The following is a 21548-nucleotide window of genomic DNA, read 5'->3' as shown; positions in this document are numbered from 1 at the left end:
TGTGAAGGTCACATATGCATTCCTACATTTGGAAGATCCCTGAATATGACATAGTCCTGGAGAAATTCTTCTTGTAAAATGATTTACTATATTTTCTGTGTAAAATCAAAATATACTGATGAACTTTTGCATTTGTAATGGACTATCAGTATTGCCAAAACCTGTAGTCTAAGAAGACTAAACAGCAGAGTGATGTGGCTTCAGTTAAAACACTGCTGCTGATAATATCTTTGAATCACACAAGCATTTGTTTCAGTTTCCTTATTTAAAAATACTGATTTCTGACCAGCTGTGCTTCAGCAGTGTTGTAAGCATCAGCAAATGTTTATATTTAAGCTTTGAAAATGTCCTACGAAAGCTTCTGTTTATAGCAATGACTGTAATAGGACCTAGCATCTCCCTGAGGAATGCAAATCGTGCTCTTTGGCATTGACCCCAGCTTATATAAACATGTATACATGCTCCTGTGCCTGAGCAGCACACTGACATGTCCATGGCACTTTGTGTTGCTGGGGCCATTCAGCACAGTCCAGCTGTAAGTCTAACAATGCTTTTCTCTCGGAATTCAGCTGGAGTTCGGTGTTGGAAAAGTGCAGATGAACTTCCTTCATTTACTGAGCTCAGAAGCAACCCACAGCATCACAGTCCATTGTCTAAACACACCGACGTGGGGATTAACTAAAGCAGGTGGCCGGAAGACATCAGTTACCTTTAAAGGGTGGAACGGTCAAATATTTAAAGCAAATACACTACTGGAACCTAAAGTGCTTCTGGATGAATGCATGGTAAATACCTTTTAGCATCACATTATTCAAGTGATGGCAGAGGTACTGTTTAGACATTACTAACCTTCTGCAAATAAGTAACAATCATTTAGATTCACATCCCTTAAAGCTTCTTTACATAGCTCTGCATATGCCAGCCTTTAGGTACTGAATTCATCATCTCTTCAAGGGTAAAAGCAATTGCAGTGATACAGGGTATCTATACTTGCTGTTTGCATTGTTTCTCGTGTATTATGAGACTGTATGGAGACACTGCAGACACATCAGCACAGAAATAGGGAGGTCCTCCAGGAAAATTTAGAAACAGTTACCCTCAAAATGAAAATTCAGGCTTCAGAAATGGCATTTGTTAAATTACACCGTTTCTTTAGGAACTGCTGAGAGAATAAATGTTTCTGTGTGCTACTTCTTTCACTCTGTGACCACAATTTTCATTTGTGTTTCGAAGCTCATCTTCTATATGACTCTAAGATGCTTCTCCTGTGTGTTTCAGATTGAAGATGGCAGCTGGCATAAGACACAGTTTTTTTTTCACACTCAGGACACGAATCAGCTTCCAGTTGTTCAAGTTAATGCACTTCCTCACCTCAAACCAGGACAGCAGCACTTCATAGAAAGTGGCTCCGTATGCTTCCTTTAAGATTTCTGTCCTAGGTTTCTTGTTGCATCAACATGGAGTTGCTGCACAGATTGAATACAAAAGTAATGATCCATTGCAGACAAAATGACTAGGAAACTGAAGAATCATTTCAAGTGTTGTTGGTTAAAGAACCTCAGGAAGAGAGAGACTTCCTCCAAAGGAGAAATGACATTGAAAAAATCTAAGAAAGAAAATACTTAAGCAATTTTCTTAAAGTATTTAAATTTCTTGGTGCTTTCTTGCATAATTTTCTGGAATAGAGTATCTGAACATGGAGTTTTTCAGGACATCAAGTGTTCTTAGCAATCTTTTTAACAGCACTGCACAAAAACCATCCTGAGGAAAAAGCTGGAGATGTATGATACTGAGGAGCAATACCTGCTAATGCTCCTAAATGTGCAATAGCTTTTATATGAAAAGTGAACATGCCACAGTACAATAAGTCTTCTTCTCTTACCCATTGCTTTATTCCAGTCCTTTGTGGACACACACATCTGAACAGATGGCACACTACCTCTTTGTGTTTCCTGCCCATGTTACCTTGGTGCTCTTCATAACACAGGGTGCTTGTGGCCTTAGCAGAGATTGAGTCCCTTTTTATCTTTCAGACTGTATGTGCTGGTTACATCAGGATACGTTTCTGTTGTAAAGGTTCTTATTGTAAACCGTTGGTCACATACTTCACATAATTGAAAATATTATTTATGTGGATTTCTTGTTTAAAATATTTTTGTGTACTATTTTGGAAATGGTGTATAAGACAGCATATTGTATATGATGCGTATAGTCAGAACAGTTTCCGTTACAGCCGTTGTGAAAATCGTTGTAAGAACTACCTAAAGTAGTTTTGACTTTTAAATTCTGTATTTCAGTTAACATTGCTAATGCCAAAGCCATCTTAAGATGATATATTCTGTATATATTTTGTAACTTCTGAAAAAAATCTACTATAGCGTGTCTTCTGTATGGCTGCTGTTAAATTATAATCAGCATTTCATCGTCTTAGAAATTCCATTTTTTTGCAAAATTTATTAGATAATTTTGGGTTTTTAAAATTAAGCCTAAAATGTTCAGTGAAGTTTTGGGGGTTTTTTTAGTAAAAAAGAACAGTTTTACCATTAGGAAAAGCACTCTTTATATTGATACACCTCTATCCATTATCAATTCAAAGTATGCTCAGCAGTACACAGCAAGGTGATACTGGACTGTATTTGAGGGAGCCTGGGAGTGTTCAAACAATCCTGTCTGTCTTCATCTGCAGTAAGCCACACCACCAAAGTATAATAAAATAAGTTTCCAAGCTATCTCTTTGTCTTTTACTATTGTGTTTCATATAGTATAGGTAATTCTTAGAAATGATGAAAATCCTCTAGAAGGGCACTTTTCTTAGGTGGCAGTGTTTCTCTTCCCGAGCGGAAATGCATCTGCTCTGTGCCATGGAATACTGCCAGAGGGACATTTGCTTTTTGCAAAGTAATGTACGTGCCCATCCCATCTTACATTTTGTATCAAAACATCATTTTTGACCACTTTGAGAAAAATATGATAAAACTAAAAACAAAGCAAGATTACAGAAGAAATGTACAGAGAAAATGTCTCACTTTTTGTATTTTCAAGATCAATACACTGACATCATTATTCAACATTTGCTCTGAGTTTGGCTTTGGAGGTGATGTTTTGGCAAATGCTGGGTGTATTTTCTAAGATTATGAATTTTTAGAAAATGTCTGCTTCATGTATATTTTTGTTCATCTCATTGCCCCATTTTTGGGAGTTCTTAATTTCAGAAAATATCTATTTAAAAAAGCAAGGCGCTTCAAGTCTTATAAGGCTGCTCGGATGTGCATTTCCGTAGCTGAGGCAAAAATGCACATCCCACGCAGAGAGCAGGGACGGCGGCCGGTGCAGCGGGACGCGGACAGGTGAGGAGCGCAGCCCGGTGTCACCTGCCGGGGAGTGTCGCGACGAGGGGCGGCAGCGCGCTGCTGTGCGCGGCTTGGGAAGCCTCCTCTGCGCTCTGGAAAGCCTCCCTGGCTGGAACCCGTCCCGAATTCCCGCAGCTCCCGAATTCCCGCAGCTCCCGGATCCCCGCAGGTTCCGAATTCCCGCAGCTCCCGGATCCCGCAGCTCCCGGATCCCCGCAGGTCCGGGCGCGCCCCGCGCGGCTGCGCTGTCGCTCGCGGCCGCCAGGCGGCGCCGCCGCGCAGCAGAGGCCGCGCGTGCCCCGTGAGGCCCCGCGGCGCGGCCATGGCGGAGCGGGACGGGCCCCGGCGGGCGGCGGGCGGCGGGAAGATGTCCCTGCACAGGTACGGCAAGGCGGCGGCAGCGGCCGCACGGGCTTCGGGAACGCCTTCCCCGGGGCTCGGCGGGTGACCCTGTGCCCTGCAGCTCCCGCATGGGGGAGGCCCGACCGAGCGAGGGGCTGCGCGCTGCCTTCGCCCGGGGCTGAGCCTCCCTGGAGCGGTGATGAGCAGCGGGCACTGCGGAGATCCTGTGGAGCAGGGGAAGGGAATCCCTGTTGAGAAGAGCTCCCCGTTTCTGGTTTGCAATGTTTGAAACGCTTTTTTCCGGTTCTTAGAGTGGCTTTGTGCTGCTAAGTCACAGAGCTCTTCCGGCGATGGTATCGCTGGGCTTGTCCTTCAGGCCCCCACGAGCAGCAAACAGCGAGCACGTGGTGGGGAGAGGAAGACAAATGGGTTAGGGCTGGCGTTTATCCCCGAGGAGCTGGAAATGGTGCGTTTGTACTACTCTCGAAAACTTTGCTGATGTGGGGAAACTGTTATTCCTCTTTTCTGTTTGTCAGGTTTAAAATAAGAGTGGTGATTATTTCAGTTGACATATAGAGACCTTTTTCTCAAGTGTGGGAGAAACAGCAGTTTTGATAGCCTAGTTAAAAACATGGTCATATTTGTAGAGGAATATAATTTTGCACTGTTATTTTTTAGTTAAATTGATAAGTCTTACACATTGTGCCTGAAAGGTTCCCTGACTTTGCAGTTTGCCCTGTTGACAGCCAGAAGTTGTTTGGCTGACCATGTTGTCATGCTCTTATTGTTCCAGTGAAAAAAATGGGATGTATTGTTCAGGGTTTGGTGTGAATCCATGAAAGTTATTTTCCATCTGCCTAAAGCTGGGAGCATTATAAACCAGCAGTGCACAGTACAGGTGGTCAAAAGGCACAGGCCACAAAGCATAAGCTGATAAAGGCTTGCTGTATTTCCAGCTCTTCAGTTAGCGTGTGGGTTTTTTTTTCTTTCAAGCATTTACAGTGTTTTAATACTTGTGTGTTTGAAGATACTCCCCATAGCATGTGTTGTTTTGTCTGCCACCTTTCCTAATCCAGGATATTTGTATTTTCTCTTTCTCCTTTCGAGGTGCACTTGAAATAGCTTCTCCTGAAAATACTGGTGGCCTAGTGCCTGGTTTTTGAGCAGGCACTTTCACAGGTCAGTCAGGTGCAAAAATGCTGCCTTGTTGAGAAGTGTTTTTTACTTCTTTCAGATGTGAAACCTGTGGCAAAGAAGAAGCTAAGTACAGATGTCCACGATGCATGAAATATTCGTGCAGGTATCTGTTATCTGAACTAAATAGTTTTGATTATTTTCCCCATTCATGTGCTGAACATGTTAATTCCTTTTTTTGTCATTTCAGCCTGTTGTGTGTAAAGAAACATAAGCTTGTACTGAGCTGTAATGGAGTCAGGGATAAAACAGCGTTTGTCTCTGTCAGTGAATTTACTGACTTGAACCTTCTGAGTGGTAAGAACAAACCATGTGTGTTCTGAAACTCCCTGGTTTTACTATGCTGGCACTACATTTTTCTTTTCTATTTAACCTTCAGATTATCGTTTCCTGGAAGATGTAGCAAGGACAGCTGATGCTGCTGCTCGACATTGCATTGTGCATAGTCCAGCAACAAAAAGGCTTGTAAGTTTTTGATTCTCCTTTTGCTCTGTTGGAATTAGGGTTGGCTACCTTTGAATTCCCACTGAGGTAGTCCCAGTCCATACCTTATGAAGCTATGAATGACCCTGAAATTTAGAGCCAGAAATCAACAGAAGTCTCTAGGTTATGCAGCAATAGTATTGGTGGCTACATCCAGTTGCTTGGAAGAAAAGATCACTAACATTTCTTAAAATTTATGTATGACCACTGTTGCTGTTGGATGATAGATTTGTGTTAAGAAAGTCTGAATGTTTGTTTCCTTACGCCTCCACAACTTTTGAATTTTTAAGTACAGCTTCCCAGGTAAACAGTGGATTTATCAATCTCCTAAAAATTGTTATGTGGTTCCCTAAGTACCAAATGAAGACAGCTAGAGCTCTTCAAAGACTAAATCTAAGCAAGAATGACATAAAAGATAGCCTTCTAAAGGAGAAGAGGTTTTTGCTGAAGCTCTTTCAGCAACCAAACACACTCCCCATACTAAGAACAATGAACGAACAAACAAAACCCAAAAAAGCCCAACCAACTCTACTCCAAAATATTTTGATTTATTGATAAATCACAAAAAGGTATCGAGACCAGTTTGTTTTCTAGTCTTGTGAAGATATCTTGAAATATAGCCCTAAACTCTGCACTCACATTGATGACAGAATAAATTCCAAAGACTCCAACTTCCTCTCTTGCTGGAGTCATATTCCATATGTGTGTATTTAGCACCGTGATGTCCTGAAAACTTGTGCTGGAGATAGTGAGATGCTGCATGGGTGCCAGTTTTAGGGGTGTGGTACTGGGCATGTTAATGGCATGATGCCCTTAGTGCTACTTTCAGAACAGAATTTGGCAGTGGCTGGGATGGTGCTTGTGTGTATCCTTGTGGTGGTATTACACCCACAATGGTGACACTGTGACTTTCATGGTATGTTAAAGAGCTTTTTCTATGAGGAGATCATTGGCATGTTCTTTTTTAATAGTAAAAAAACTTATGAAAATGTTTCAGAGAGTTTCAAGGCTTAGTTAATTTTTTTCATTCAGGATGGTTTTTTAAAAATTTAGAGTATTTCATTAAATATGGCCTTTTCTATATTATTCTCATAATTCCTGTCAGCCTTTTATTGTTTAATTTTCGGGGGGTTTATATATTCAGATTTTTTTAAAAATGTTTTTATTATATTTTTGCCAGTTATACTGCTTGAGGAACAAAGCTCGAGGGTGTAATATTGAGCTAAAAACACTGCCTATTGGATTTACAAAAAGAAGAGAAAATTCTACCACCTTCAATTCCATGTGAGTCTTCAGTTGGTTATAGTCAGCAATATTTTGAGCATATAATGATGAGAATTTGAGTTCATAACAATATGCTTGCTTTAAAATCTGTTAGACACTTTTTTTTGCAAAAGCTTTTTAATATTTCATGCTTTCATGTTTTCATTTTGTTTAGGTTCTTTGAGCTCGGTTTAACAGCTTACATAATTCATGCTTTATTTTGAAAAATGCTAACACTGGGTAATGGAACAAAGAATCAGTGCTGTTGTGGTCTTTTCTTTTAATTAACACTTAGGTTTTTTTACTGGAAAAAGAAAATGCTTCTTTGAAGGTTTTATGATAGAGGATTGATTGATGTAGAAAGCTTGCACAAATCCCTGTCTCTGAAAAGGCTGACTTCAAACCTGAAGAAGTGCTTCAGTACCCAAGTTGTGTTCTGTGGTGGGAGTTGCTGTGCTGGAGGACAGGAATGTTTGATACTGCACAGCTTAGAGAGACAAGTGCAGACAGATAGATAGAAATTCAGGAAGGAGGCTAAGGAAAATTTAAATATTTCTTCCTTTATCCACTCTGTGGTTTTTCTCTGATATCCAGAGATTGTATTTTAAAGTATTTTCACAGTGAAAATGAAAGAAATTACGAAGTATTTCATTGTGACAAGAATCAGGTCAGTTCTGGGGTCAAATATAAATGCCTTCTGAGTGTCTCACAGCAGTGACATCCCTGATGGCTCATGTCCCTGTGATGGCTCCTTTACTTGTTTTGTTCATGGTCTCAGTTTTGGTGGCAGTTTGTGTTTTCAGGATGCATTTTCCCTCTGTTCTGGGAGCTGTGCTTTCCACGGTGTCGGTCTCTGGCTGGCCACCAGAGGTCTGTCTCTGACAGAGCAATAACCCACCTGGAAACTGCTCAGCACACCCACCTGGATCGTTGAGGCTGCTCTAGGGAAAAACACAGGCAGGTTTGGTTTTGAACATAGAGTAGATTTTAGCAGAACTTTAGGCATCAAATAGATGTAGAAGTGTAACCTTTTAAAGTTACATATTTTACCAGGTCTGTCAGAGAAAACCCAGACTGAACCAATGGAAAGAAAGGATATCTGAGGTGTTTTCTCCTCCCTCTGCCCCAGATTTATAGGTCTCCTCTCAGAACAGGCCAAGCCTGTCCCAGACTTTGCAGAGGTTGTCTTCCTCTGCACTGACTTCCCTGTCTTTGGCAGCGTGCTCTACCTTATACAGATCCTTTTTACTAGTCTCATGCTGGAAGAAGGCTTAGAGCTGAGCTTCATTTTAATGGGGAATTTCCTCAGTGTTACAGATAAAGCAACATAAACACACTTCACAAGTACAGGGTAAGGAGCAGCCCTCAAGAGCAAGTGCAGGAAGCCCAGGAATGCTGGGGTCAGTAGTAAGAGGACAGAAGGGGCACAGACACAGGCAGGCTTGACACTGTTGGGAAGATCCTGGCCATGGTACAGTGCTCTACTGACAGACATTTGGCTTCATGTACAGTTTCCTTTTTCCTCTAGAAAGCTTTTTTGGATACACACTGAAGTGTAGCTTGTGTTGAGGACAAATTAAGAATGGGGCGAGGAAGGTGACTTCTTTGCAAATAGGCATGGAAATATTTCACAGGCTTTCTGGTAAAATGCCTTACTGGTTTGTGTCATTCATAAAGTCCTGAGGAACTTTTGTTGTTGCTGTGGAATGGTAGCTTTTCTGAAAATTTTACGTCCCACCAGAAAGGACTTGATGGCATTATCTGTCCTGAAGACGTAGGAAATCACTGTCCTTCTCTTGCAAATGCTGTCCAAGGGTATGGGATATGCTCAGTGACTATTACACAAAGGATGCATTTCCTCTCTATTGCTGGTACCGTTATTCACACAACAATGGACTGTTTGAATTCAGTGATGCAGATTAAAAATCAACACCAGGTTTTAGGGATTATTTTTTGGTTTTTTTGGTTTGTTTTTTTGGTTTTTTTTTGGGTTTTTTTTTTTTTGTGTTTTTTTTGTTTTGTTTTGTTTTTTGATTGTTTGGTTTTTTTTTTTTTTAATTGGTATGTTCTGCCTACTCAGTTTAAATGCATTCTAAGGAATCAAGTTTGGTCAAACCAGTGATTTTCAGGCATTTAGCTACCTGTGTCATAGGACTTCATGACACTCATAACATTTTGTTGACTATCACATTGAAATGAGGTAAAGCTGTGCAAATAGTCATATATCCTTTATATGGGCTTAGCACCTGACAGCATCAGGGTCTGGTGTGTCCCTCTCCTGTAGATGTGAGCCCCTTCTCATGCTGTTTGTCAGTCAGATCTGTAGACAGATTGCTCCAGGGGGTGGAGGCTGGAAGCTGCTCAACATCTGTGTGTGGAAAACTGAGAACAGGCTTCTCCCATGTCCTCTTGACACTCTCCCTGCGAGCCAAGCTGTTGGGCAGTACAAGGCAGGAATGAGAGTAGTCCAAAACGAGGAGGTACAAGATGTATTCTTGTGTCATCCCCTGCCTGTGCCAGCGCTGGAGGACACATCAGTGTTGTTTCGATGTGTTAGCCAGACTCTTCATTTCCTGGATTCCATGAGTTTGTTTGCTAAATCCGATGTTGTGAAAGCATACGTGCCAATGCTGGGCAACACATGGATTAGACTAATGTGTAATATTGAATATCTAGGTAATGGAGGGTCATTAGAAAGTAGTGTCTGAGTCCAGAGTGTGAACTCATGGTGTGTCTGACTTCTCGTTCATAAATTATTTTTGAAGTGCTGCTTCACCCTACATTTCCTGTGGTGCCCTTATTTTCAATACAGCTGAGAGTTTTCCACTGGATACATTCTTCCATGGAATTGATGGGGTGAATTGCTGGGATAGAAATCCTCTGGGAAAGGGATGAAGGGGGAGGCCAGGCTGAAACTGAGGGCAGGAGCACCAAGTGGGAAGCTCCAGCCAGCAGGTCAAATGGGAAGAGAGGAATGAGCTTGCAAGTCCTTGGCTCCTGTTCCCTGGCAGGAGATGATGTAATGAGACACTGAAATGGAGCAGTGCAGTTCCCTGAGCTCTGCAGCTTGTGCTGCTCTACTCCAGCCCTCCCTGCTGCTTGCATTGTCATAGACATCTCCAGCCAGCTTCCTCCACAATCTGTTCACAGCATATCTCCCAGACAAAATCCTTTTTACCTCTCCTCCCCACCAAGAGGGGCCAGAGGTCTGCAAACCTCTCTTGTAGCAGGCATGCTTGCATCTGGGAGCATTTGGTCAGAGGGATTATGTGGGAGGAGGAAGTTTTACATTACCTCACCTCTTTGATGTAATTGTGAGAAAAAAATACAGTGTGGAGATTTGGCATTAGGATAATCTCTTTTAGGAGATCATTATTGTTACACTTTGAAGTACACCTGCAAGTTCTAAAGTGTCAGCTCTAATCCTTAGCTAGGAAGAGATAATTACAATTATTGTTTGAAGTGTTGATTTTGATAATATTGCAAGGAGTTTTCTGAGCTGGGTTTTGACTTAATATAACACCACTGGAGTTGTTAAACTTGAATTTAGTTGTTACTTAGTACATAGATTTGCTTGCTTTCTTGGACCCATGAAGAAGAAATTTAAGTTGCTAAAGGAAGTCGAGGAAGTCAATATTATCCAAAACTATATGAGCTGAATGCCCAGTACTTCAATTAAACTTCATTGCATTCTGAGACAGTACTGGGTATTGTCAGATGAAAATAACTGGTCTGACATTAAACTTATGTCCTTTTAATCACTTCTATGAATTCAAAATGAAAGAGACAGGAAATACTACAGTATTTGCACTTTTGACGTAAGATATCCTGTATACTAATATTTTAAGAATACTAGTTGCTAAAGTGAAACGGAATCATCAGTGAATCACTATCTTTGACAGGTTGCCAGTGAAATACTTCTGTAGAGCCAGAACTGCAGTTGATATCTTAAGATGTGATGAATTTGGAATTTTTGTCAATATTTTGCATATATATATATATATACATTTAAAAACACCTAAACATGTTTAAAACAGTTCTACTGCATTCTAGACAAAACTGAGAGGAAATGCTCAGAGGAAGCCTAGGTAAGAATATTAAGCTTCATGAGATATTTCATATATTCTTGAAGAAATATGTAAACATTAGACACTTCTAGAAATCTGCCAAGGCACTTAACAGGTATCTCCAAGTCCAGAATCCTTTGTAGATCAGTCCTTTAATTCCCAGCAGCTGTACTGTCTACAATCACAGTTTTTTGAGCATCTTCTTAGGTACTGCTGTAACTGTAAAAGTAGTGAAAACTATTGCAGTTGTTCTGAGAGCCAGCTGGAGGAGACAGCCACTTTGTATATACTGCTGCTGTCTTTGTAACATCAGAAGTAAAAATGTTTCCATTGTTGCTGTGAAAAATTTTTAAATCGTCTACATGTAGTTCTGGGGCAGCTACAGTTGATGACAAAGGAAATTTTTGGAAGTTTTAGGAGAAATGAAAGCTAGATAGTCACTTTTTGTAGAACTGTAGTTGTGAAACAGCCTGTGCAGTTCTGAATGTATCTTGCATCTACATCTCATGCAAGGAGAGGGGTGCTTGGTTCCCCTTTTCCCTCTGATCCATTGCCATGCTTCTGAAGTAGCCCGAATAGGAAATGAAACCAAGCAGTGCAGGGATGGGCTATGATGCTGCTTTTACTGACATCACTGATGTGCTTGTGCTTCGCCCAGATCTCTGCTGTTGGGTAGTTTTATAGTCAGTGCCTTGGTATCCAAAAAACCAGGGCACTGTTGGAGGGGCATTCCATGGCAGCAGAGTGGCATGGAGTGAGCTGTTACTCCAATGCAGATGACTTATTCAATTAGGCATTTTCATTTAGAAAATTAAAATACTACATGTCCATTGCATTTGAAGGAAATACTACCCCAGTGAGCCATAATGGAAAATTAAGTCAGTGAGATCTGGAGCCAGGATATCTGACTTTGATCAGAACTCGTTGTGAAGCAGCCTTGATAGCATCTACAGCTGACATCAAGTTCTCTGGGCACACATCAGTGGTGGTGAGGGAGGCTTCACTTCAATAACAGGCACCCAGCAGGTTGTTTTTCAAGACTTCATTATAGTGAAGAGTATGAGGCTATTTCTGTTCCAAGCTTCTTTTTTTCTTACCTACATCTATCCTGTTCTTAAAATGTCTTGCCTCTTTCTGCTTGCCATTTACTTTCAGACAAAAGTACTTTGAAGAGAGATGAAGTTATTAATTGCTAGTTACGGTATTAGTTTGCTAAGAAAAAAAAAAATCAACATTTCTGTTTTTTCAAAGTGGAACTTTTTGATGAGAAATGAGCTTTTTAACTTCAGCTTCCCTGATTCACTTTCTGTGCACTATTCCATAGACTAGATTGTGCCTGGAAGGGGCAGGGAGGGCGGAAGTCTGAGAACAATCCTCTAAGCTGATTTTACAGCTGCAGTGATGAGCTGAGTCTGCCTCAGTGAGCCCACAGGGAATCAGTCTTGCATGTGAAATGAGGATGTGCTGTGTGACAGCCGTTTACAGATACATGTAGAGTGTTCCTAGCAGACAGCTAGATGTTCTTTTTGGAGCATTTCTTTTTCAAGTGCCTGTGTTAGAGACAGTCCTGTGGGCCACATACATGTTTCTGTGAGCTGTGTCATGGTTTGTCTCTCTCATGCTTTGGCTGCCTTGATTTAAACATCGAAGTGTCACAGAAAGGGTCACTCAGAATAGATGAACAGGCCTGTTTGAAAAAATTGTGGAAGGTGGTGACTTAAATGAAAACATGCTACCAAGCCTCTTGTTAGTTAATAACAGAGAACAAACCCCTCATCTGAACAGTCCTTATAAACATTTTAATAAATGTGCCCATCATAAGCATTTCCTTCAGCTAATGTTGGTGACCCTATTTCTGTGTCTAAAGCTTACTAACTTTTACTGGTCTCCCTGGGAAAGTGCTTTGAAATAACACCATTCCATGTTAAATGGCAGATATTAACGTGTCTGAGAGTAATCACAAGCTTGTTAATCACAAGGGAACTGAACTGGTTGCATAATCTTATTGATATTCCAGTTTGCTCTGTGTGTATGGTAGTCTTGGTGCTTCCTTCAGCTGTCAAGATAAGAATTGCAAAACCTTGTTTTACTTACCTTGCAAAAAACTCCCAAAATTCCACTCAATGGTTTTGAGTTATTTCAAAACATTTTGCAGTTTGGTAATTAAAGACTGTCATACCAATATGCAAAAGAGCATAAAATTCATGGGCCCAAATACTGTGGTTATTTTGGTTATATATATGCTATATGATTAATAATATTTTCTGTGTTACCCTCTAGCTCTGGCCATACAATCTTCTTACCTCTTCCAGACCTGATGTTCTCTAATTCCACATTCTCATTCTCTACTTTAACAAATATGAGCACAAAGAAGGGAGGAATCACAAGGCACGCTGCACAACTCTGCTGAGGCACACATTGCTTTGGGGACCGTGGACTTCATTAATTTGTTTTATTGTAATTATTACTGTCTCGGAGCTGGGAGTTCCTGCTTGCTCTTTTTTTGATGAATACTAATACATCTGATTTTACTTATACTCCAGAAAGTATAGTTCAGCTGTAAAACTCACTTTTCTCCTAGGAGCAACTAGGTAAGGGAATTATTGTTTAATAAGCTCACTTTATAAAAAGTGTTTGCATTTAAAAATTGATATCAGAGTCAATTGATCTTAGCAGCTAAGTTTACTATTTTGCTAGTGGATGCACGTACACTCCACTCTGCAGCCAGCTAGAACCTGCTGGATAATGTTTCATTTGCCTGATAAACAAATTAAACAACATGTTGGAACAACACTGTGTTTACTTTTTATTGTAGACCAGAATCTTTGCATAACTGAGGATGATTCTCCTGGATGCAATGATTCATCTTAATAATGTTTTAAAAAGTAGTTAAAAAAAAAGACACCATTAGATGTCCCCGTGCTTCACAGGTGTTTAAGCTCTTATTTTTAAATCTTTGCTGTTTTTCATGAGTGTGAATTTCTGAACCAGAGCAAAAGGACAGGAACGTACCTTTTAGATTGTGCTTTCTCTTAGGGAATTCTTTTAGAAAAGCTTCTGCAGATTTTCTGCAAATGAGCAAAAAGGTAAATAGAGACTGCCTTCTCTAGAAATACTGCCTAAGATGATGCTGTTCTCAAGCTATGCTTCAGTAGCTTCTGTTCTCAGGTATTACTTATGCTAGCACTAAAGGGGAGGTGGGTCTTAAAAATAAGAATATATAGAAGAAAGGAATGTGACATCACTTGGTCTCTACCAGAAGTTTTACAATCTTTCTGTAAAATGTTTGTTCTTTCTAACTTCTCTTATCCATGCTATGTCAGAAGGCAGCTTCCTTCCCTGGCCATGACACATTTTCTATTGAGGCTACCATTGCTGGAAAAGGTTGGGTCCCCTGTGTTCTGTAGGACCCAGCCTCACCTGGGGCTCTGTTTATTATTATTGTAGAGGTTTGGTAATCTGTCCTGGGTGATATGCTAAAAAGCAGTTTCCTTTTCTGAAATTAAAGGGCAGCTGGAATATACTCACTTGTAAAATGTGAAATACTGTTGATTGGTTAATTGGTGATATTTTACTATATTTGTAAGGAACAGATTTTCATTCCATGAAGATTTGAAATTTAGTAGGATGTGGGAGCATTACATCTTTCAAAGGACATCTCAGCTTCTCTGCATGCCCCTTTTACTCTTTGAAGCCATTCAAAATCTTAACCATGTATTTTCTTCTGCACCTATGCTGTAGGTTACCAAGCTTTATCACAGAAAAAAAAATGGTAGTTGTTACTAACTAAGACTAAGAATATGCATTTCTTTTTGTTTCCAGGGAGAACAAGTTCTACTGGCATTTGAAGCTCATATTTCCTCACTGTCATGCTGAATACACTTTAAAAGGGTATAGAACTTTAAAAAATATTTTTATAAAGTTTAAATTAATCTGCTGAAGTTGAACTGCAAAATATTTTGATCAGTTCTTGCCAAGTTCTGTTATACAAGTTTATAAACTCAGGTATTAATTTTAGTCTTAAATAAAAGACTATTTTTAAAGACTGGGCATTTCAATTTAAAATATATTGAATATTGTATAGTGCCTTTCTCTCTGAAAGCTAGCAGACTTTCCAAATCAGGCCTAATGTATGTTAGTTCTTTTCTCTGTGTAAATAGAGAGTTTGTATATTCATAATAGTAGTACCCCTATACCTGACATACTCTCTTCTCATGGAGCAGATGTTCAGCACAATTTGCAACCCCTCCTCACCTGCACTCTGGAGCTGACCTTCATACAGGGTGAAACATTTGCTTTGTAGGAAAGTCCACAAACACATTTTGAAAAGGCAAAAAAAAAAGCTTTTATTGACAAATGTTTCTCCTTTTTTCCTAGCCTGAAGGGAGATGAGAATTATGTGCTTGTCTGCTCCTAGGGCTGCAGGAACAGCATGTTTCTTTCACAGGGTTAGAAACTAGAGATATGCATCTGTTTACTCCTCATACGTGCCTGTGAAATCCCAGTGCTGAAACTGAGATAAAGCTACCTATATCTGTGCAGTATTGATACACATTTATGATCCTCCCATAAACTACTCAGCTTTGCCACTGTAGCATGCTAATATCCAACTTCCTCCAGGTGACTCACAATAGATATTGGTGTACATGATGAAGGATGTCTCACATGCTTGATTTTTATCTTTGCTGAAAGGGTGCCTGATGATAAAACACTTGCTGATATCCTCAAGCCATACATTGATCCAGTGGAGTCAGATCCAGTAGTTTGTCAAAGGTGTGTATTGAATAACTTTCCTGCCTAGTTGATCTAATGCACTAATAAAAGGGAATGGTTCTGAATACATGGCTTAAATTAGCTGCACTATCAGCTTGCAGAGCTGTGTTCCCAGTCAGCAGTACATCTTTAATTCCTGTGACGAAAACCATCCTAACATTCACCAACCAACTAACCCTGGCGTCCAGACACGAAATTTAAAGCAGCAAAAATTTAAGAAACTGACTCACGGCATAAAGACCGAATAAAGAAACTGTAATTCTGAAAAATGTAACCACAATTAACGTCAGTGGAGGTGACAGTAAACCTTCAGAATAATTAGAAAAATATGCTAATAATTACAACCCTCATTTATAGAAAACACCTAATATGTGACAAATTATTGTTTTAATGAAAAAAATATATTATTTTGGCTGTTGACATGCATAAGAGATCAGTCTCTTATGGATCACAGGAAGAAAAGTTACTGTACACTTCTGCATCTTTACTACTTTTTTTTTTTTTTTAGATTAAAAATCTATACAGCATCTCCTCAGTCAGATGTACGAATTTTAATGAAAATAGAAAACAGGAACCGAAACTCTATCAGGTAAGGTAGTTCTTCAGTTTATGTGCTTACTAATTAAAAGTAACAAGAAGATTTAATACATTTCTTAGTCCTTAATATTACAATTGGAGATTACATAATCTCATGGATTAAACTTCAGTGAGTAATTACAAATGTATATAAAAATGATTTGGCAAAAATGCTGAGTCTTTGTCTTTTAATATGTCAGCATTGACATTTCAGTGCAATTATTGAGTGAGTGTGCTTGTACCTAAACTGCTTCAGCAGCAGTCCATGCCAATGTAACACAGCACAGGTTTGTGTTAAAATGCTAAATAACTGTCTTGACCCACAGAACTGCATACATCCATTTCTTTCTGGAAGTTCTGCTGTGAATATGTTAACCTCCCAGAGGGAGTTGAAGTGATCGTCAAGAAAAGTTTTCTTTTTAAATTAGTGCAGCAAAAATTATGTGTTTATCACAATCCAGTCACTGCATTTGAAATGACACATTTTTTCTCAAAGTTACTTGCTCATCAGTCTTCATGTTACCATATTTCTGGGTGTGGGCTTCTATGTCTTCAGAATTCAGACTTGTGCAGAATTGTTTTTTTTGTTTTCAGAACAGACAATAATCTTGAACTTCAAAATTGAGCTTCAAAGAAATATTTTTTGCTAGTATAAATACAATTCTGAACACTCCACCCTGTTGTCATTGTTACTGAAAAGGATATGTATCAGCTTAGTAGCACAATTTACTATGGTTCACCAGTGATTCCTAGTTAGGCATCTGAAATTACATTCTTGTCTTCAAATGTAACAAATGTAAATAATATGCTTCCTTAAAATATGATACATTATTTCTAAGGGGGAAATAAGGATATATTGTAAGAATTGTAGCTGTAATTTAGCTTCCAGTTTATACTGGGGATTTTTCCCAGTAATACTAAAAATGTGTAATATACTTTTCAATTCAAATTCAAGTGCAAATTCTTAATGATTTTGATTGATTTTTTTTCTCGTTGCAATCATTATTTGATATATGGTTGTAACATTTGCCATCAGAATTGCCAGCTAGAAACCTGTTGTTTTTAAGTGAATTTGAAGATACAGAGCCCTGGTTCTTATATGCAGGGAGAAAATATGAAAGGCTTTGGCCAGTACCCTGTGTCTGAGTGTTGTAAGTGTGGGAATAGTGAGTTCTCATTTGTGGACACTGAAATTGTAAGCGACCAGCTGTTTCAGCTGAATATTCAGAAGTCCATGAATCCTGATGGATTTCATCCCAGAGTACTGAAAGAGGTATTGGATGTTATGGCAAGACCCCTCTTGGTCATGTATTAAAAGCCTTGGGGTCTGAGGAGGTCCCTGTTGACTGGGTGTCATGTTTTAACCTAGCTAAACACAACTCAGGTACTCACACAACACCCCACATCCCCAGAAAGGGATGGGGAAGCGATTGAGAAAGAAAATATTAAAATTCTTGTATTGAGATAAAGATAGTTTAATAGGACAAAAAAGGAAAGGATGAGAATGATAAAAGAATTCGAATATTCAAAACAAGTGATGCCCAGTGAAGTTGCTTGCCCTCCACCGACCACTGTCCAGCCAGTTCCCAAGCAGCAGTCCCCAGCCAGCTTTTCCTTTAATTTAATTTATTTGCCTTTAATATTGACTATGTGTGATACAGTATTAAATATCCCTTTGGCCGGTTGGGATCAGCTGTCCTTGCTGTGTCTTTTCCCAGCTTCTTGTGCTTTCCAGCCTACTTGCTGGTAGGATGGTGTGAGGAGCTGAAAAGACCATGACAGTATAACCAGTGGTATTTCACACTTTCTTTTTTAACAAAGAAGGAAAAGTTGTTTATTTAACAGCTGTGTAGAAGGTTTGGAAAAGAAACCAGTTTAACACAGAAGTAGACTGTCTCATGTGCTCATTACTTTTTCATTACTTAACCATTTGCCTCTTCTGAAGTATCTATAGTGTTTCCTTATGTCACAGATTTGAGCAGGAATTCTTTTTCACTAAATTAAATTAATATAAATATTCTCAAGTCTGAGACTCATCTGTATTCCCAAAATCAGCCTGTGTTGGTTGATAATGAGTTTGGAGTAATTGGTATTTATCCCACTTAGTGGATGTAAAGTCTAATGTACAGGAAAACCAGTAGAAAGATAAAATAGAAGTGTATCTTGACTTGAGAACTGCAGTTCCTCACTTGGAAATTATGTGAAAATCTCTTCATATAAGTTGGTGGAGCAGGCCGAGCTGGGGTGGTGCAGACAAGTCAAGGAAATGGCTTACTGGAAAAAAAATTCCTCCTCTGAAGGGAAAGAACAAAGTTTGTTTGAAATGGTGGGACAGCTATGTCAGCATAAAGTCACTTCTGTCAACATAAGCTGTGTCTGTGGCAGCAGGCGCTCAGAGCAGTTGTGACAAAGGCTCTGTGAGGGAATTCAGATTTTTACTCTAGTTGCATTACAGATAAGAAAGAGAGAATTGGTTTTGATTTTTTGTCCTTTTGGTTCCATGTCCCTAAGTTAATTGGAGAGTATTGGCTCATACGCTGTGAATCAAGAGCTGGAATTGCAGTGGAAGCACTTGTGATTGAAACATGACCAGCTTGCTGCTTAGTGGTCTTCCCTATGGATCAAAAACTGAGTGGAGACAGAGCTCTCTCACCTTTCTTTATCTATGTTTCTTTAACAGTGGGAAGCATTAGCTGCTGGTTAACTCCAGTGCCTCCTCATTCTGTGTGATTTTAGGCTGTATATTTCTGTATGGCAAAATGCTCTTCCATCACTTTGTGGGCAGACTGAAGGAGTAGGATTGGTGCAGACTACTGATATATGTAAGTCTACACTAATGTTTTGTTATCTACAACTCCTGTACCCACCAGAATAATTTCTTCTCCACAAGCACTAGATTATAGAAAAGTTGTAAACATATGTTCTTACGTCAGATGTTTGTTTTAGGCTTAGCAGAACCTTCTGGAAAAAAATCCTTTTCATAGTTACAATTTTGTGTTATTGAGGCAGTGCAGTGGTGTTTCACAGAGTATCTAAGCAGGATTATGAAATGTTAGTCTTCTAGTTTTAAGATAAGTATGTTACAGAAGGATTTTAGTATTTCCTGCAATTGTTTATGAAACAGGAGTTCGTGGTTTAGTTTTGGCTGTTTTCTGTGTTTCAAAGCAAATCATTTTTTTAGTTTGAAGGTCCTCTGCAGAATGCTTTAAATTTTTGGGGGTTTATTTTTTCTTTCTCCAGAAATATAAATTAGCCATGAAGTACTGATTTCTGCTTTCTCACAGGAGTTCTGTGGAACTTCAGAAAGCCACTGCTGTGTAGATATCATGGATAGCTGCCAAACACAGTCCTTGCTTTCTAGTTGCTATGTGTCTTTTACCATCAGTGGTGACAGTTCTTAGAGAACTTCATGATAAGTTCTTATTTTTGTCTTCTCTAAAACCAGCTTGTAAGAATTGCTTTCAGTGTGAATTGGTAGCACTCCACAGTTAATTGGGGTAACCTAAAGCATAATTTCTCCTCATGTCTTCTCAGCTTTACCTGTCATCTCATGCTCTGTAACTCTTAGTTGCACTTGGTTTATCTTCTTATTTGCTACACTTAATTCAGAGAAATCTTGCAAAGGAGGGTTTCAAAAAAACAAGCATTACATAACTCTCTGCTTCATTTAAAACCTCTTGGTTTTAAAACCAAACACCTTTTGGTTTTAAATGAAGTTTCAAAAAAATCTTTGACCCTTTGAATGGGTCAGAATAGTTTTCCATTTGGAACTGCTTGCTTCAATCACCTGTTATGCAATATTTAGTTAGTGTTGGTGTCCATTCTCTCCTCGGCTGTAACTATTCCAAGAAAGGTTTAATTTCTGCCACTTGGATGATTTTTATAGTCTACATTCTTTCATAAAGTAGTATTTTATTTCTTCAGGATAAATTAGTGTCCTGACTGTCTTCAGACCTTTATTTGGGATGCCTTCAAAGTGACTTCATATGGTAAGAGTATTGCTTTTTCCAGTAAGGAAAGGAAAGGTGCAACAGCCAAATTACACAGTGTGGTTTGGGAAATGCACCTTCTCATTTTCCTGAGAATAGCCTTATCAGGCTTTGGGTAACAAAAAAACTAAACCAAAACAGCAACCAGTCCTTCCAAAATCAAAAAGATCCTTGGTCTTTTTTATTAGTAAGTTAGTAGTCAGAGTTAGGTTCTTTTGTAACTGCAGATACTTAATGAGAAATTCATTTACTCAGCCTTATCATAAGAGAAATATATAAGAGTTATTATATATGTCATTTCTCTATAAGAGAAATCTAAATTCTATTCTCTAGAAGAGAAATAACTGCAACTTAAACTTAATTTGCAGTAGATACTTTCAGAGACAACTAAATAAATCTAAATGAGGTTGGATCACAAAAATTGAGTATTTCTTTTACTGGGTTCAGTAGCATCTTTCATTAATCTAGTTTAGATAGTTGACACTTTAATCACATGCACAGGATTTAATAGGATTGAAAAATAATGCTTTCTTAAACATCAGTGCTAGGTCTTCTATATAGTAATGTTCTTTTTTGGCCTATTCAGAGTAGCATGTGAGCATTGTTTCAGAATAAGTTGTTGCAGAAAATTTTGGGGAATTTGAAGGTTGGAGTATGCATTGGCAGAATATTTAGGTGCCTAGAAAATACAGTCTGGTTGGCTTTGAAAGCTTTGCAGAGGCCACTGCTTTCAGTAGACCAAATCCATGAAGGAGCTGGAGTACAGAAGTGTACCAGACTATATCCTGCCACTTTCCTGTTGTAAAACTGCCACATCATACAGGAATGGATACAGAATCAGTTGTAGAATTGTTTTCTGTATCAGTAGTACTGGTGTAGCTCATGCTTCAATTACTCAGAAAGAAAAAAATACCAAAAGAATTTTTGTGCCAGTTCCAACATCAAGAGGCTTCTTAACTGTCTGTGGTGGCACTGGCTGGGGCACATGAGAATAATGGCATGTTTGGCACTTAATTCTTGTGGACCACAGGGAAGAAAATCTGCTAAACAAGTATCAGAGGTTCTCCTCTACTAAATGCCATTGTTTTATGGTGGTGAACACTTCTTTTGCTTTAACTGATTTAATTCAGTTGCTTTCCAGAAGGCTGGATGATGTTAGTAATTTTGGATCACTTCCCTGTCTCAAGATCAGCTGGCAGAAATGAAAGTTATTTCCTTGGATGACTTAGCTCTGTGCTCAAAGAGAATTTTCTTTTGTAGTCTATTGTTTTTAAATAACTATGGGTTAGATCACATCAGTAGGTTGCAGTAGTCACAGTAATAGATATAGGAAGGTGAAGCTTTTTGTCTTGGAATGGGCAAATAAGCCAACAGACTTCTGGAAAATTATCCTGGAATGCATAAAGTAGTAGAAATGTAATGGAGCCACATTTTTTAATGTAGCATTTAAATTATTTCTTTCCTTATCTTTGAAAATGTCTATTAGATACTTATTTTGTCAGTTACTTTAA

The 21548-nt window shown here is 39.1% G+C and overlaps 2 protein-coding genes across 2 annotated transcripts in view; both read left to right on the top strand.

Moving 5' to 3' along the window:
* The window catches only part of COL24A1 (collagen type XXIV alpha 1 chain), a 119732-nt gene extending 117003 nt beyond the window's left edge, over positions 1-2729 (top strand). Inside the window, exons 59-60 of the mRNA XM_053950875.1 lie at positions 570-785; positions 1279-2729. Coding sequence (XP_053806850.1) covers positions 570-785; positions 1279-1425 — 363 coding nt within the window. The 3' untranslated portion in view covers positions 1426-2729. The remainder of the gene's footprint in view (positions 1-569; positions 786-1278) is intronic.
* A 932-nt stretch (positions 2730-3661) lies between these two features.
* Positions 3662-21548, top strand: part of ZNHIT6 (zinc finger HIT-type containing 6) — a 32701-nt gene continuing 14814 nt past the window's right edge. Inside the window, exons 1-8 of the mRNA XM_053950555.1 lie at positions 3662-3731; positions 4927-4992; positions 5077-5183; positions 5266-5351; positions 6550-6653; positions 14522-14590; positions 15392-15472; positions 15981-16061. Of these exons, the coding sequence (XP_053806530.1) occupies positions 3673-3731; positions 4927-4992; positions 5077-5183; positions 5266-5351; positions 6550-6653; positions 14522-14590; positions 15392-15472; positions 15981-16061 (653 nt within the window). The 5' untranslated portion in view covers positions 3662-3672. The remainder of the gene's footprint in view (positions 3732-4926; positions 4993-5076; positions 5184-5265; positions 5352-6549; positions 6654-14521; positions 14591-15391; positions 15473-15980; positions 16062-21548) is intronic.

Source organism: Vidua chalybeata, chromosome 9 (genome assembly GCF_026979565.1).
Source record: "Vidua chalybeata isolate OUT-0048 chromosome 9, bVidCha1 merged haplotype, whole genome shotgun sequence".
In the NCBI taxonomy this organism is placed as follows: Eukaryota; Metazoa; Chordata; class Aves; order Passeriformes; family Viduidae; genus Vidua; species Vidua chalybeata.
This window is presented reverse-complemented; position numbering and strand designations above follow the sequence as displayed.